The following is an 18,405-nucleotide window of genomic DNA, read 5'->3' on the forward strand; positions in this document are numbered from 1 at the left end:
TTGTTCACAACCTTGAGTATTTTAATTTTTTATTTGTAATTTGTCGCTGATGATGATCCGAAAATAGGGATCGAAACGTTCGACATTATATCTATGTATTAGATTTTAAGATTATATATGTTTTGCGCACTGGTAACAGCGTTGACTCTTCATAGCCTTTTATGTTTTTTATTTAACTAGACTTTTCCTGCGCGCGCTACGCGCGCGATTCAGAATTATTGGAGATACACAAACAAATCTGGAAAAGACCAAACTGGTTTGTTAATCCCCATAAAATTACAACGTAGGTTTTTTCTTTACTTAATTTTTTAAAAAATTTAAGCATTTATACATCCTTAAAATTTTTTTCCGGATTTGTCTAATTTATGAGATTATTATTTGTTTTTTCCTTTTTTTCCGTTAGTTTTAATTAACTGTCTTCATTTTAAATTATTGATTTTCGTATTTTTTTATTTTTCCCCGCTTCTTGAAATAGTCATGAAGATGATGATTTTCGTCTTCTTTTAATATTATTCAGTTGTTCTTCGTTTTTTTTGATATTTTTCATTCGTATTTTTTCGAAAAAATCATTAATTTAGTAAAATGAATTCTCAAGCAAACGATACGAACTCGAGAAATAATCATTTGGGGGATGTTACAACCTTTTTTTGGAGAGTGGACAAATGAAAATAACGGGTGGACAAACGTGGACAAACAGTGGACAAACGAATGCAATAATGATTTTATCAATATTCGCATTTAGGGGTGCCAACTTCATAAAGCAGCTCTGTAAAGTTGGAATCTGTAAATGCGAATATTGGTAATATCATTATTACATTTGTTTGTCCACTGTTTGTCCACGTTTGTCCACCCATTATTTTCATTGGTCCACCCTCCAAAAAAAAGTTATACACAAAAAAAATTGTAACACCCCCAAGTGGTTATTTTACATTATTACGAAAAATATAATAAAAATAGGGTGGACAAATGAAAATAATGGGTGGACAATCACGTGCGCATTGTGGACAAACGATACCCGTACATAATTATGAAAAATTATCACTTGGGGATGTTACAATCTTTTTTTGTGTATAACCTTTTTTTTCGGGGTGGATCAAAGAAAATAACGGGTGGACAAACGTGGACAAACAGTGGACAAACGGATATAATAATAATATTACCAATATTCGCATTTACAGATTCCAACTTTACAGAGCTGCTCTCCACGTTTGTCCACCCGTTATTTTCATTTGTCCACCCTCCAAAAAAAAGTTATGCCTAAAAAAAAATTGTAACAACCCCAAGTAATTATTTTACATTATTACGAAAAATATAATAAAAATAGGGTGGACAAATGAAAATAATGGATAGACAATCACGTGTGCGTTGTGGACAAACGATACTCGTACATAATTATGAAAAATTATCACTTGGGGATGTTACAATTTTTTTTTGTGTATAACCTTTTTTTGCGGGGTGGACCAAAGAAAATAACGGGTGGACAAACGTGGACAAACAGTGGACAAACGAATGTAATAATGATATTACCAATATTCGCATTTAGGGGTGCCAACTTCACAGAGCGCTACGCGCGCGATTCTTTTTTTTTGAACGACCACATAATTTTCTCTTACAAAATTTACACCAAAGCATAGTCGATTAAGCTTTAAATTATAATTACATTTCTTTGCGTCTTATTAAATTCGTCATATTCGGAAAACCTTTAAGATTTTCGCATCTTTTCCGTCCGCCATATTGGATAAGTCTTTTTTAATTATCATAATTTTTACCATGTTTTTAAAAGAGCGTCCCCGAAAATTCCTTGTTACCAAAATTCACCATTTTCGGATTACTTTAAGATATGATGATGATTTTTGTAGTCATTATTTATTGCTTTTATTAATATTTACTAAATTTCCTACTCCTGACCAACTAAAGCAATTCCAGCCATAACACTGTCTTTTCCATGCTTTATAGTTTGCTGCAAATAACGCTCTTGATGTTCTTCTCCGCTTTGTCTCTATATTCTGAGTCTTGTTTTTCGGTTGAATAATTCAAACTTATTATCATCGAACCACAGAACTTTCTTCTAAAAGTCGATTGGCATTTCTGAATATTTTTTCGCGAACTCTAAGCGCTTTATTTTATTTCATTTACTGATAAGCCGTTTTCTTGCAAATCGGCTATGCAACTTTGCTTCACGAAGTCTCCGTCGGATTGTTTTATGAGATACGTCTAATTGAAGGTCCTCTTGAATAGCTCGTACCGTTAAATATGGATTCTTCTTAATTACTCGTATAATACGAAAATCATCTCGATAGTCGTCGATGTAATGACGATAGCAATACTGAAAACAACCAATCAAATCTTACTCGATATGCACTTTCCTGCATATAATTGCGCTGGCATACTGAAACAGCCAATCAAATTTTGTCCAAAATTCACTCTTCTACTACGCATCAACGGAAATGTTTCATCTTGTTTCCTTACATCATGGTTTCAACAGCAAGACAAGGAGGTGCAAGGGAAACTACGGAACTTCGGATCACAACAAAATGTATAGACAAATTTTTTGAAAATGGAATCACTTTTAGTTCTAAAGATGGCATGCACGATAATGCGTTTGAAGCTGGAAACATAATAGGCACACAGGCAATAGGCACAGGCAACAGGGAATAATGATCCGTCCAATCAGAGCTCTGAGATATAATATCGAACTTATACCTCAGAGCTCTGATTGGACGTCTCGTTATTGCCTATTGCCAGTGCCTATTGTGTTTCCAGCTTAAATCTCGCGGCGAATTCGGTTACAGTTCAATTTGGCGAACCATTCTAACTGACCGTTTTAGGGACAAAAAGAATCACGTGATCAAAATTTACGATCAAGCGTTAATTTTGATCCTTTTTGTTGTTGAAACGGTTGGAGCATCTCGTGAAAATGTACCTTACAAATTAAAATCCGACACCTTCGATGGGATAATACTGTTACGCGAGTTCTTCTCGCAATTCCAGTTAATCGCGCGAATGGATCGCTGACGAAGGCTATTGCTTTAGATTCTTGTTTGAGAGGAAAAATCTTAAAAAAGACGCGTATCCCCACCAACAATTGACTCAAACTCGAATCTGTCAAATCAGACTCCAAAATACGATCGAACTATCCTATCGACAGGGAACGCTTTGGCCTATTTCCTGAATGCGGGCTCAAACTACAGAAATATCTCTCACAAATATAACATTGTTACCTAAAATATTAATACATGTAAAAACATATTTTTCATAATTATATTAAATGTCTAGTAACTTTTCCGACAATGCTCGTGGACAAGTAGAGCAGACTAAATTAAGTCAAAAAGTTCTCTATCATTTTACAATTCTCGTAACTTTTTTTAGTTACAATGTGAAAAATGTCTAAAATAAAAGCATAAGATAACTTTAAGGTATCCATAAAAGTTCTTTAAAAGCATCTTTAAGATATTTCGTAAAGAACTCTGAAAAATATTTTAAAGTTATCTGAATCGTTTATACCGTCGATTTTACCTGCTTATCTTGTTAATTATCCCGAATATATCTTGTTAATTATTCCGAAAATTATTTCATAAAAATAATACACAATAACATTCAAATAAAACGTTAAACAATATGCTGAATTAAACTACAGAATACATGTTCACGTAGGAATCAAAATGACAAATCCAAAGAATATACAAAAACTAATATTTATTGATGAAATTTTTGAGCTTTATAGGGGTTACTTTGTTATAGACACAAGGATAAACTATGAAGAGAGGATTACTAAAAACGATAATGTCACAAACAAAAATGCAACGGAGAAACGTTCGTTTGTTCATGCATTTGAGTTAGTTTGATCCCCACGCGACTACTGAAGGGATAAGATAATAAAAATTCAATAATTTAAGAAAAACTTCTCTTCTTGCAAAAATATATTTAAATAATTCTAAATAATTATTTCTTAGTTTTTCAATTTAAACGATTTGATTAATAAAAAAACGTCAAGGTATACATTTTTTACATAAATTGATCTTCTATAATATTTTACAATAGAACAAAAATGTTATAAAAATGTCAACATCAGATAAAATTTCATAAATATTTTGATATTTTTTAACAGAAACAAACAAAATATGAAATATCTCATAAAATATTCATTTTGTGATAGTTTTATTCTTAAGCTAATGAAATAAATCATTAGACAGAGATAAAGATGGATGGATGGATAGAAAGAGAGAAAGAGAATAGAGAATAGAATAAATTAGTTAATCAAGCATAAAAAAAATACATAGTTATTTTTAAAAACATATTTGGGTATGTTAAGTTAGCACCCCAACTATAGTACTCAGGAGTTCTGATTAGAGTTCCCACTTCCTTTTGACGAGACGAAGAGTTCCCTATAGTTAATAACAAGAGTTCCGCTCAATAAACATTTTTTTTACATTTTTTAAAAATGGGGTGCTAACTTTTTATCGAATTTCGAGGTGGAATAGTTCTGAGCGGCTTAATAGCTTCAATTTGCGATTGCCTAGAGTTCCTGATATGTAAAAAAAATTTTCGAATATTAAAAAAAAAATTAAAAATTTTTGAAAAATTAATTTTTAGATACAATAGTTCTGATGATAATTCCTGCTTCTTTTTGACGATACGAAGAGTTCTCTATGATTTTTAATGACATATGCGCTTAATAATCATTTTTTAATAATTTTTTAAAAATGGGGTGCTAACTTTTTAACGAAATTCAAGGTCGCATAGTTCTGATCAGCTTAACAGAACTATTTTGTGAATACCTAGAGTTCTTGATAAATAAAAAACATTTTTAAAATATAATAAAGTTTAAAAAAAATAGAAATCTTTGAAAATTTTTTTGAGAGTACCGAGTAGTTTTGAGTTGCGTTTCTTATAGTTCTCGATGAGTTCTATCGAAAAGTATCAGGGCTCAAAGCGATTGGACCAACGGTTTCCGAGATATACTCACTTTAAAAATTGTTGATCTTCAAGACCGACGATTGTACGGCGCGCAATTTGGGGGGAATATGGGAATTGCGTTTCAAGACCGACGAATGTTTGGCGCGCAAATTTGGGGGGGATTACGTATATTAGTTAATGATTAATAGGACATTGTTCTTACTTTGGGTAAATATTGCGAAGAATATTACTACGTCGACCCGCTAGAGGTCTATCGATATTCGCAAATTCTCGCAAGTGCTGAGATACGCGTATATCTCTTTATATAGAATCTCGATTTAATAACTTACACAGGCGTCTAAGGTAGGCTTCCACTACAATGCCTTACTAATGAGTCCAGTAGTGGAAACTGGGACGAAACGCCAAAAATACGTAATATTCTTCGCAATATATAGAATAAAATTAAATGTTTTAACGAATTTGTTTGCTCGTATACCCTTTCTCTCTTTATTATTAGTTTGAAAAACTTAACGAGCCTTCTACTACATGTTTTTATATATTTAGTTACGTAAATTTATTTATTCGTAATATATACCAATTTAGAATGTTTTTACAAAAAATAAGAAACTATGGGCGAGTTCAAGCTAGCAAAGCGGCTAGGTCTGATTGGTTGGCTCCATAGGTAAGAACTAATCATGTTCAGTCGCTCGGTGTGCAGGCTAACTCATTTATTCATTAGAAAATCGGTATCCTCAAAAAATCCGGACCTGCACGCTGGACAGTCATATCCAGCCGCGCGCTTGCATTTGGCGATGAACCAGGCGAATTTGGATATTTTTATAAATTAATATCTCGTTAACTACTGCGAAAATTGTAAAATGGTAGAGAGAGGACTTTTCTTCTAAATTAAATCTATTCTACCCTTATGTGACAAAATTTTTCATTATTTCTCAAACACCCTGTATAATAAAAAATTACATATTATAACTATTTTTTTTTAATTTTATATGTATTTTCTATATACCAACCAATTTTTTATCGCACTATGTTATATAAAAGATTCAGGATAAGTTCAAAAAATAAATATTTTTTTATCAATACTCTTTTATACAAGGTACGTCATATTTTACATTAAAATTTGTACTATTTAACTTTGCATCAAATGATTGCTTGAAGAAAAATATTACAAATTCATAAAAATAATTTTTAAAAAATCGTATAAGATATATATATTTACCTTCTGCGCTTTTTTCTCTTTTCTTTTTACCGCACATTGATACTCGGGCACAACACATTCCGGCCTCATGCCAACCGTTAAACACTTCTTTAGTCTGCATTCCTGGCACTTGCGGCGCATATACATGTCGATCTCGCAACCATTGCCGTATTTGCACTGATATACAGCGTTCCTAGTGATGCTTCGTCTGAAAAAGCCCTTGCAGCCTTCGCATGTAAGAGCGTTGTAATGATAACCAGACGCACGATCGCCACATACAAGGCACAATTCTTCTTGTTGTCGAGGTGTGGGTCCTTTTCTTTTTTTCGCATCAAGTCCTTCTCCACTTCCAACCCCGCTCCCTCCGCCACCGCTGCCACCACTATTGTTACCGCCACCTCCGCCACCACTTCCTCCAGAATTGTTTCCGTAGCCGTTTATTGAACCTGGCTGAGATAGTTCATCTCGCCCTGAAATTAAAATATAAATTTGTTTATTATAGTGTTTAGTTATTTATACAAGAATTTAGTTATATTTAAATAAATCGACTATACGATTACAATGGTAGTATGGAATTATTGGTAGTACAAGTGAAGAATTTCATTAACCAGTACTGAATACTCACAAACTAATGTGAATTGGTATTGAATAGAGATGTGCGATCTTCGGATCGATTTATTGTACTAAAATTAATTTTTGCAAAAAAATCACTACTTATGAAAAAAAAATACTTATGAGTCTTCTTTGTTAAAAAAAAAAGTAATGTACAAAACAGAATAATGTCTGTATAAAAATCGGCTAAAGTAAACAAATATATCGAATCAGTATTGAAACGGTATGTTGCTGATAGATTATTAATACCATATTCATATTGAAAAATTAGGAAAACAAATTATGTCTAGCGACTTTACTAAACTAATATACTGTCAAATTTTTAGTACCGCGCATCTATGCTAAAATTGTCAAAAATAGTGCATTGGATTTCAGGATCGAAATAATTGGTATACTGCCAATATATCTATAGTACAATTCATAAAAAATTTGGTCAATATCACACCAATATATTGTTGGTAAATTTTCTGTCTCGTGTCATTATACAGCCTATCCTAAAATTTCCTATATTAATATCGCCGGTAGATAGACGTGGAAAAGAATTTTATTTCTCATAAGTAAAAAACATATACACAGTTGGAAAAAATATGTTAAATTGACACGAAAATTTAAGTGGACCGTTTGCGATTGGGACATGCGGATTTATGTTAAATCCAACATATTTTTTTCAACTGTATATAAAAAAATGAAATATAATTTCTTTTTATGAAAGTCTCAGTCTCAGCTGTGTGATCTTGAACTAAATATATTATATATGTCGTCACGGTCATGACCTTAAAAGGTCTCAGGTTTTGTTTTTCCCTTTATTTCCTCTCTTCCCCCTGCTTAGGGACGCGCGACTGTACAAGTAAAGCGACTCTCACCTCACTTCCTCCCTGCCAAGAGGCGCAAGACTTTCCACGCGAAGCGACTCTCACCCTCCCTTATACTTCATATACTCATGTTACATATCGGTAGAATTAAGTAAATAAATAATAAAGATAGTACTATTTGTGTTTTAATTTGATAGAATTTAACTTGGAGCAGTTGTTGATATCAAATCTTTTATACAAATGATACGTGTTATTAGAATTAAATAAATAATAAGGATAGTACCATTTGCATTTTTAAACATAGTATCACTTACGTTTTACTTTTTAATTTGGTGAAGATAGTTCCACTGCATTTTTAAATATCACTTGGGTTTTACTTTTTAATTTGGTAAGAATATAATAGTACCACTTGTACCTTTTATTGTAAATCCTAAGAATTTTATTTTCGTATTCGTAGAATTCGTTTTTTGATGATATAGTATACAAACAAGCCACAAACATATAAATTATAAGTTTGTACTTGTTTAATTAGTTAAACAGATCATGTTTTTATTATACTATATAATATTAATAAAGTGAGTGCAAGCAATAGTTTATTTCTGAAAAATAAAGAAGTGTTGCTTCAGAAGACCTATGTCAGTATCAGTGACTTTCCTCTATTATTATAATCTAATATTTTAATCTCAAGCTGAACTTTTAAATTTGGAAACCTGTCGCTGACAAAGAACGTAGCGAAGAAGGGTTCTTGTGTGGCAATAGTGTAAACATCTTTTCAAGTGATAACTGTTCGTTTCAGAAATTATTAATTCAAGTAGTTTTGAATGCCTAGAAGGGCCGGACAGCAAGTTCAGATTAAAAAGAAATAACTTCTAGTCTAGCAAAATTTATTTTTAAATACTAACTATTTCACACTTTACTGAAAACTTTATCAATTCCGAAATCCAATTGAAATCCATCCAGACACTTTCCGAAATAATTATATTAATAATTATAAAAATAATGTTAATAATAGTAATAATAAATCTACTCAAAAATATAAATTGATCAAAATTAAACGTCAAATTTATTATCCAAATTATAAAATAATTTTAAAAAGTAATTCTCGATATATCGTAAATATAAAATTTGATACTTATTCATAGTTAAACCGCGCAACCTTGTCAAATCCCGAGTACAGTATTAACTTTAATGTATTGACCCGAAAACGAATATTTATTTTTAAATAAATAGCCACGGTTCGTGACAGTACCAATATTTTAAATTTGAATATTTATTAAGATTTTTTAAATATCACACATAACGGTCATTTATGATTACAAATCTTAAAAGAGAAAATAATATATAATTCTTAATTTATATAATCTAAGTTTAATCTTTAACAAAAAGGTTTAATATTTAGTTATAAGAATACATAATTAGAAATTAGGAATCGTGATTAATGCCAATTCTTTTTGATATTTTCATTAAAAAAACATTAGCTAACTCTAAAATTCTAAAAAATAATGTAAAATTGGATAACATATATCCAAAACTACACATATTTTTATACATACAATAAACATAAAATAAACAAGTCGATTAATATATAGCTTGTACATGTTTCAAAGAATATTTTCAATATTACATTCATTATTTATATCTATTATTACTTTTATAAATTGTGTTTCTGTATTAAATGTAAAGCAAGCCCCCATAAATATTTATTATTATTATAATAAAGTAAAAGAATATATATTTTGAACACCTCGATTGAATATTACGTCCATTTCTACGCTAAATCGAGAGACAACGCACGAAACGTTGCGGGTTTTAATATTCTTTAGCAAGGTTTCCATGTTGGTTAGTACTTCTCTGTCACGACGTAGCAGTGAGCGGCCTTGACTCTGGCTTTCTTGGTGAATGTCTATACAAGTGAACACACACAGTCACTCGTGTCCTCCTTGTTCTCTTGTCTTACCTAACAAATAGCAAGTGTTTCTCTCTCTATTTCTCCCACCGCACTGCGCTGTTTTCAGCTCAGAGACGAAAGCTAAAACGGGCCAGTGAGCACTGCTTCGTTTCCTTCTAGACTATAGTTAGTTAAGCGAGCGTGTGAAAAGAGGAAGTGGAAAAACATAGACACAATCTCGTACATAAAGCGAGAGAAAAAATTAGATTTTCGCGCAGGAATCCTTAAAAAATACGTATTCATACACACAAATACATATTTTTTAACAAAATGTTTATTTAAATTTTAAAATGATATTTCTGAAAACTTTATTTTTTCTGTGGATATTTCCATATAAATTTCTGAACTAAATATAAAAAAAATTTTTAAATATAAATATTTTTTGTGTACATTAAAAATAAATTGTATATTTTTTTCTTAAGAAATTCCTTCATACACGTATAATCACGGAAAAAAGATGAACTATTTTTTTTAAGTCACATAAATTATTGAAAAGAAATTTTATAGATATTTGCGTTTTCTATCCAAAATTTTGAATTGAACAGTATTGATGCACTGAAAAAGCTGATATTATTTTTAGATTGAAAAACATACAGATATGCTCCGTACAATTTCTATAAATATATAAAAATGTATTCAAAATTGAAAAGGATTTATTGTAACATTTATGAATCCGCGTATTTCTGAAAATCTGAATCTATTTTAATCCATTTCAATCCATTTACGTTTGCGGGGTTATTTTCCCATGGGTTTTACAAGTATTCTAAAAATTTTTTTTTAATTACATTTACCTTCTGAAAGACATTAAAAACATTATTTTTTAAAGTATAATTATTTTTTAAGACAGTGATCACGACGACTTAAACACGGCTTATCCGATATTAAGTTTCAAAATATCCATTTTTAATAGTTTTCTCCGCTTTTTTGTACTTTTTATTTTTTTTCTTTTAAATTATTATAAAAAAAGATCGAAATGGTTTTAATTCCTCAAAAAATGTTCAACATTCAAGAGGTTTTAACCGTTGCTTGGACACCTTGCTAATAATGCTAATACCCCGACGATACTTTAATATTTAAATCTCATAACCCGAAAAGTACTTAATAAAAAATAACTTTATTATAATGTTTCAAAATGCTCTTGACATCAGTTATTAGATTCTGGAATAAAAAAATAGGATATTTTGTTTAAAAAGATTGATTTTATCTTGACTTGACCTTGGAAACACCTACGATCAAACGGATGTGATCAATGAATGAATAGTTTCAAACTCTACAATCATTGTTTAAAACATTTTTCTCAAAAATATTTTATTTTCGAGGTATTTGACCACTTTCAGACTTTTTATACACCCTGTATATATGTATATTGCTGTGCTTGCAATAGAGCCGAGACACTAACGTGTCTCTTGGTGTGTGCGTGTGTGCGCGTGCGCAAGCATTTCATGCTTTCTCAAACAAAAAATATATAATTTTAGCAATTTACAATACAGAAACAAAAGTTTCGAGACAATTTTGAAACAAAATTGTTTTAATTTTAAATTCGTGAATTTAATTTCTTGATAATTAACTTTTTCAAACAGAAAACTATAATAAAAAATATTTCCTTATTTTCTTTTTAAAATTAAATCCAGCTTATTTACTTAAAAAAATGTAAACATGTTATAATTATAGTTTAGAGAATTTAAATTTAAATTTTTTTATAATTAGTGTGTATATATATGGAAAGAGTGGTTTTGCGAAAATGTTTAAAAATTTATTTAAATACAAATTGAAAAATGTTATTTCGCGATTATATAAAAAAATACATAAAATACTCAAATTAATTGTTAAAATATTAAAATTTCGTGCACCGTTGTCATCAACGCTCAAGCGTTCTACATATATCAGTTTAATAATCCAATAAAATTATTTCCAGATCCGTATCGTATCCGTAAAGTTAATACGGCGTTTTATTAACTTTTAAAAGCAATGATCGTTCGACAGTACAATAATTAAGCAAAATCTGGCCAATAAGATTATTACTGACCATCAAATGTTAAAGATATAAAAGCATGACTATATTTCTAGCACTATTTATTTCTTTCATAATTCGAGTGCTACTTCAAGAGCTTGCATACCTAAAATTTATGCACACCTTTTATAAACAACAATTTGATACGTCCTGCTCCGAATGTGGATATCTAGAAGTGACTGACCTTGAGAAGAGAGTGAAAGGTACACTAACAATAAGTAACTTGAATTTTACTGAGGAAGACTCCAAAGTGAGTCAAAACGTTCGAACAAGTTAAATAAATAATTTTATTGTATGTATTAAAAAATACGTAAATGTTTTTAATTGCACTTGTTAAATGCGCCATTGCTCTCATTAACCATTTTAGATTTAAATAAATAAATTGGCTAACCAAAAAAGTATATTTTGTGTAAATTACAGCTGCTACAATCTAATAATTACGCTGTAAAACTCCATTCGTACTTTTAGACATACTCTTGGGCTATTTTACTCGATATCTGCAGAAGACACGGTAGTGTCTCGTGCTAAGGGTGCGTTCGAAGAGACGCTATTAGCGCCATGAATGCAAATGCTATCAATGCTGTTCGTAAAATCAATAACGCCATAGTGTTAGCAAGTTCCATGAACAACAAAGGTATAAAGTACTAATTATCATTAGTAATCACATAGTCTCTTGAGATGGTTACAATTAATTATACACTCTTGACTCGAATCGCAATGTGCTTCTTTTCTTTTTAACTATCACTGTTGGTTTTATTAATTTGACTAACAATAAGATGAAAGCGTTTGTAGAATTGACTTACGTGAGATTTTAATAACTTCTCGGCTTTATACTAATGTTCGTGAATATAACCAGGAATCTCATAATAATAGCAGCAAAATATGCAATATTTTACGTCTGTGAAGCTGGGCCCCTCATTGTCAAAATTTTGAAAAAATAAGCAGAGTTCTGGTTGCCAAAGGGTTCTAGAGTTCTATAACAAATTTAAGAAAAGTTCCATTGATTAAAGCAGCGAAAACAACACCATTTGAAGTAACGGGAGGCCAACTTCACAGATGTCAACATTTTAATAGAAGATTGCGCAAGGTTTTGTACGTTTATACTCTCAAAGTTTATCGGCCTTTTTAATTGTTATTTAACATTCATAATAACCCGATCGGTATTAAAACATTTGTATGTAAATAGTCTATCATTTTATTAAATTAAGTTATTTTGGCTTGTAGTCCTTGTTATCGTTACTAATTTTATTATTGTTGAGCTATAATATTATTTTTGATTAAAAATAATATTTTGTGTTAATAAAGTACATTTAAGAATCGATAAAAAATCTCTTTAAAAATAATACCGATATCAATATATTTGGAATTACACTGAAAGGAAAATTGACTGATTGTGAATATGGCATAGCATTTTTAATAAGTTGTAGCAGCAGCCAATATTTTCTTTCAAAGTATCTTTAACTTTTTCTCCTTGTCGCCTTTCTTTTCTAAAATCCATTACCTATTCTTCTTCAGTATTTAAATGAATTTGGATTATATAAGAAATTATATAACCTTTAACAGTTCTCGAAACCACATTCAATCCATATGTATGTGATATAACAGTGCTATTATGTCCACAGAGCTTGCAAACGCTAACGCTACCAATACACTATCTCAGAAGCAATATAGCGTTGATAGCGCGCAGTTATGATATAAAATGCTACAGTTAGTGACATAATTGTGTTTATTAGCGCTATCTGCAGTTCCATAAACAGCCTAAGGCGCTAAATAGCACGAGTAGTATCTCCTCGAACGCACCCTATATAAGTACGCGCAGCAATATTATGTACAAGACCAACCACCGTGTACCTTTATGCAAGCTATCGAGTTTTCCAGAACCATGATTATCAGATCTCAATAAAGGTTGAATCGATCACAAGTTCTAAATAACAATCGATAGCTTCTACTCAGAATGATGAAAGTGTTTTGTGTGTGTGTGTGTGTGTGTGTGTGTGTGTGTTCCTCTACGTGCCTTATGAACAGAGATATTGCGACATCGAATTGAAATATACATATAAACTTTGATTTTATGATACTTAATTATTATCACTACCGTCAATCCAGAAAATTTTGTACGGTTACAGTATCTGACGCTAGAGGTGCTGACAATGCATGACCAGTAAAGACACTATAATAAGAGACTGGATTGCATAGATAAAGCAATTTTTGATTGGCTGGATACAGAATGGCAGAAGCTAATCAAAAGTCACGCTAGTAACAGATAATAGTACAGCGCAAATTTTAATTGGCTTCTGCTTTTCTATCCTATGTACAAATGTGTTCTATGACTTATGTCCGCTCTTTCTATCCAACTGGAACTTATGCCAGTCTCTTATTATAATATCTCTAATAATCATTAAATGAGTTTGAAAACAAAATGCAAAAGCGATCATTTTGTATTTTCTACATTCTGCACAGATTTGGAGACGATAGCTACGTTTACACTTTTACACGATTGGCCAGTTTCGATGTTATAACTTTAGCGTAAATCGAGCCATGTAAACATAATCTTCTGTTTATTCTTCTTCGTGAAACATAGGCTTTAAGCCTGCTTTTCCTTCCAGATTAAGAAGATTGAGATTCTGACACTTTATCTTGGCACTTTGAGCATTTGATTCAAACTTTTTCGGTGGGTTGCTAACTTTATCGAAGATTATTCAACGTCGGTTCTGAATGGCGCTGGTGATTATAGAGATCTCTTAATCACCAGATAGATTCATTTTCGACTCCTTAAACGTGAAATTGACGCGTATGTGGGCGTAAAATGGAACTGAACTCGCATCTACAGATCGCGAATCAATCGCACCAAGACAGTCGACGCCTCATAAACGTAGTCTATGTTAACAATAATACATTATCACAGTTCTGATAACCTTACTATATGTAGCATATTCCTGATATTGTATTATGATATATGTATATATCATGATCCTGAGTGATCTTTAAAAGGTTTACCAAGGTTTAAAAAATAACGATATTATTTTTGTTACATACAATATTAAAACTATTTCACACCCTTTTCTAATTGCATAATGACTGTCTACGTAAAGCGAGGTGCACTCCACATCCTGCCGCAGGGCGTTCAACTTTCCATGCAAAGCGAGGAACTTTATTTGTTAATAATTAAGTTACTTCGTATAGAAGATCGAAAAGTCCTAAGCACAAGGATGAGGAAAGGGGCAAACTTCGGGTAGAAAGTCGAACGCCTTTCGAAGGGGTACAACAAGGGGTGCAGATAGATCTTATTGCTTCGCGTAAAATGTTTGCTTTATCCCGTTTGAATAAATTGAAAACGGCCATGTAGGTAGACTAATAAAAAACCGAGATTAAGTAACAATCAAATTTAATTTCTTTAAATCAGCATGTTTTTAAAGAATATGTTTGTATAAATATATATATTTTTATGTAGATATAATACGTATATTTTTTATTTTTCGTATAGAAATTGTCGTACGAAAACAAATTACGTATTTTATAATTAAAATAATTATTTTACTTGCATTATATGTATATTATAAGTATATACAAATATAATATTATAATTACTATCATTTCTTAAAAATATACGTACTAACTCGATGAATTAACAAAAAGCTATTGAACGTTACATGTACAATCGGTGTACAATAAGTGGTGTGCGTTATCAATCAATAACGGTTGTGTTCTGACATACATTTCCAGTACTGAAAATCTATAGTGAACGTATAATCTACACTATAACATGCACTATAGATTTTCAGTACTAGCAGTACATCTGGCATCAAAACACTGCCAACATCGTGAATTAGAAAATTCCAAATATAAAATTCAAAAATAAAATCGTGTCGAATGTTTTTATAATATTTCGCAAAATACATAAAGCAGAAGTCAAAGATATAACTAGAATCCTACAACAGAAAAACATAACTATCTTATTTTATAAAATAAAGGAGGGTGAGGAAATTACGGGCACTTGAGGGAATGCTGGAGCCGCCTGTATTACCGATAAAATTAGCGTTTTTGACGTTTTTGCTCCTGTCTAATTTCTTCGTAATAGTTTCGCAGAATAAAAATTTCTTCTTCACGATTTAAATATTTAAACTAATGTACCTGCCCCTGGTGTGTCCAAAGCTGGGAAAAGTATAAAATTATAGATTTTTTTGTCCATTTAACCTCAGTATGGCGAACAACGCTAAAGATAAAAATAGATAAAAAATCGGTAATTTCATATTTTTTCCAGCTTTGGACACAATATAGATCAGAGATAGATACATTAGCATGAATATTTAAGTCGTGGAAAAGGAATTTTTATTTTGCGACAGAAACGAAAACGTCAAAAACGCTATTTTATCGATAATACAGGCGTCCAGCATCACTTTAAGAGAAAAATTTATTTAAGAGAAAAATTAAACAAAACTGCCTATTATTATTTCATTTTATCAACTAATGAAACTCTTTATTTAAAAAATACTCCAGTTATTTAGCTTTAAATTACAATAATTAACATTTACATATATTTTTATTCTAAACTATAATTTTAAATAAAAGCAAAACTCTTACTGCTTAGAACTCTAGATTTACAAGAGCACAGTGCAAAAGTTCGTCATTTTTTTTATCTAATAATCATATTATATTAAAAAATTATTAAGCTTATTTATTTATGAGCTTATTTACTAACAATAAAAAACTTACTTATTATTTAATAGACGATAAACGATCAAGTAAAACGATTGAGCCAACAGGAAAATTGTCAGCATCCCTAATAAAAAAAATGCGCTTTTGTAAATCTAAAGTTTTATTATCATCTATGAAATTATACTGTATATCGTTACACAAGGTAACATCAAATCAGTTTTTTTTTGTTTCTTGTTTAAAATTATAATTATATCAATAGTATAAATAATAGTTGAATAAAGATTTCTATAAGTGATAAATAATTAATCGTCAGCTCTATATTTAACTTTTTTATTAGGTATATTTGCAATTACTCCATTCTCCACATCAAAAATTATTAAAAATATGTAATGACATTTATGTTAAATAGTGTTCTATGGTCACGTAATTACAGTACAACACAACACATATGTTAGATTATCACTAGATATGAGAAATAAAATGTTATCATTACTCTATTTTGTAATAGTATATCATTCGTGTTCACGACAACATCCGTAATTTCCCTACTCACCCTTAGATTAACTCGTACTTATAATTGAATAAAAGCGAACTGTCAACAACATAACAGTGTAAATATTAATAAGTTGAAAGTATTGCTTTGAAAATAGTTTAATTGTATTTAAATAATTTAAAATATATATAATATATATTATAAATTATTTTATAACTTATATAAATAGGTCAATATTCAGAACGCGTTTTTATTGATAAAAGCGCGCTTTTATCAATAAAAACGCGTTCTGAATATTGACCTATTTATATAAGTTATAAAATAATTTATAATATATATTATAAATTATTTTATAACTTATATAAATAGGTCAATATTCAGAACGCGTTTTTATTGATAAAAGCGCGCTTTTATCTCTGAAATTCTATAGTACGCGTAACGTAAACTATAGCATGTTAGAGCGCTAACATCGTTGTAAGCGCGTTCTGAATACGAGCCATAATATATTTACAATTTGAAAATATTAGATGTGAGATAAAAAAATTTGGAAATATTATAAAATTGTTATAAAATATTTTGACATTTTAAAAGTAATATCAATAAAATAATAGTATAATAATACTAGATAGATAAAAAAGAAAAATTTGGTTTAAATTTATTTTTAGATGCTCTGGATCTTTCTTATTACAGTCTGTGAGATATAGGTGTACAATCATTTCCATCCAGCTATGAAGATGTGTTGAGATATGGATTTCAAATATTGTCATGCTTCTCTTTAGCTTACGTCAAGATGCTACGGAAAAGTTTGATGAAAAAAAAATTTCTTACGATTTTTTGTAAATTTTACTGAGATTATGCTGAAGATGATTCAAAGTAATTGTATTTTTTAGAAGTACCTGTTTGTTTATATCATGTTTTACTTATATCAATCATATAAAAGTATATTTATATAAAAAATTTTATCACGTATGTCTAGATTTCTCAAAAATTTATTAACAAACTTATGGCACTCCAATGAAACCTCTATTATAATCTGTAATTGCGGGTTTTGTCAATATGTGATGACATCGTATTAGCAGTACAGAAAAAATTTAAAAATTATTATGAACACTTGCAGTTCGCCATTGAATATAATAAAAACAATTGTTTAAATTTTATACTTCTAATTTGACCGAAATGTTTTAGCTGAGAGTTTATTATAGAACAGATCATTATAATGACAGACAAAACTTATTTTTATTATCTTTCTAATTTTTAATTTTTAACATGTGACGAAGTTTTAATTATTGTGCAATTTGCGATGTTTATATTATTTATATGTAACTTCTTTATTGGCCTTATGAGGTGAAGATATCTTATTTATGTTTGTTCAATTCTTATAATTTCCAACAATTTTTTATTTCTATCTTGAGTTATTTTATCGCAACTCAGCGTTGTTGTAACTGTGTTAAACTTACTCTTGTCTCATAACTGTTCCATGATGGTCACGCACAGATTGAAAGAATGAAGATATTGTAATAGCGATGCAGTAATCTCAATTGTTGTGGTAACATTATTTTTTAGCTAATGCTGAAGATAACTCAAACTGGAAATAAAATTTGTTATCGGTTAAATTGTTTTTCGCAAAATAAATAACCTGCGATTGACACTCCTATGGCTTTGTACATTATTTTCTTTGTATTATTTATACTTTATAGATTATCAAATTGATTGGAAAGCCAAAAGTGATCAAACTTTAGATATTTTTAAAAAGATTATTTA

The 18,405-nt window shown here is 30.1% G+C and overlaps 1 protein-coding gene across 3 annotated transcripts in view; it reads right to left on the reverse strand.

Annotated features, from left to right (window-relative positions):
* LOC108777194 (ecdysone receptor) overlaps positions 1-18,405 on the reverse strand; it is a 58,304-nt gene that overhangs the window by 12,254 nt on the left and 27,645 nt on the right. For all 3 annotated transcript variants that reach the window (XM_018544018.1, XM_018544017.1, XM_018544016.1), the window contains one exon: positions 6,134-6,582. In XM_018544018.1, coding sequence (XP_018399520.1) covers positions 6,134-6,582 — 449 coding nt within the window. The remainder of the gene's footprint in view (positions 1-6,133; positions 6,583-18,405) is intronic.

This window comes from Cyphomyrmex costatus, unplaced genomic scaffold, assembly GCF_001594065.2.
Source record: "Cyphomyrmex costatus isolate MS0001 unplaced genomic scaffold, Ccosl1.0 scaffold413, whole genome shotgun sequence".
NCBI lineage: Eukaryota > Metazoa > Arthropoda > Insecta > Hymenoptera > Formicidae > Cyphomyrmex > Cyphomyrmex costatus.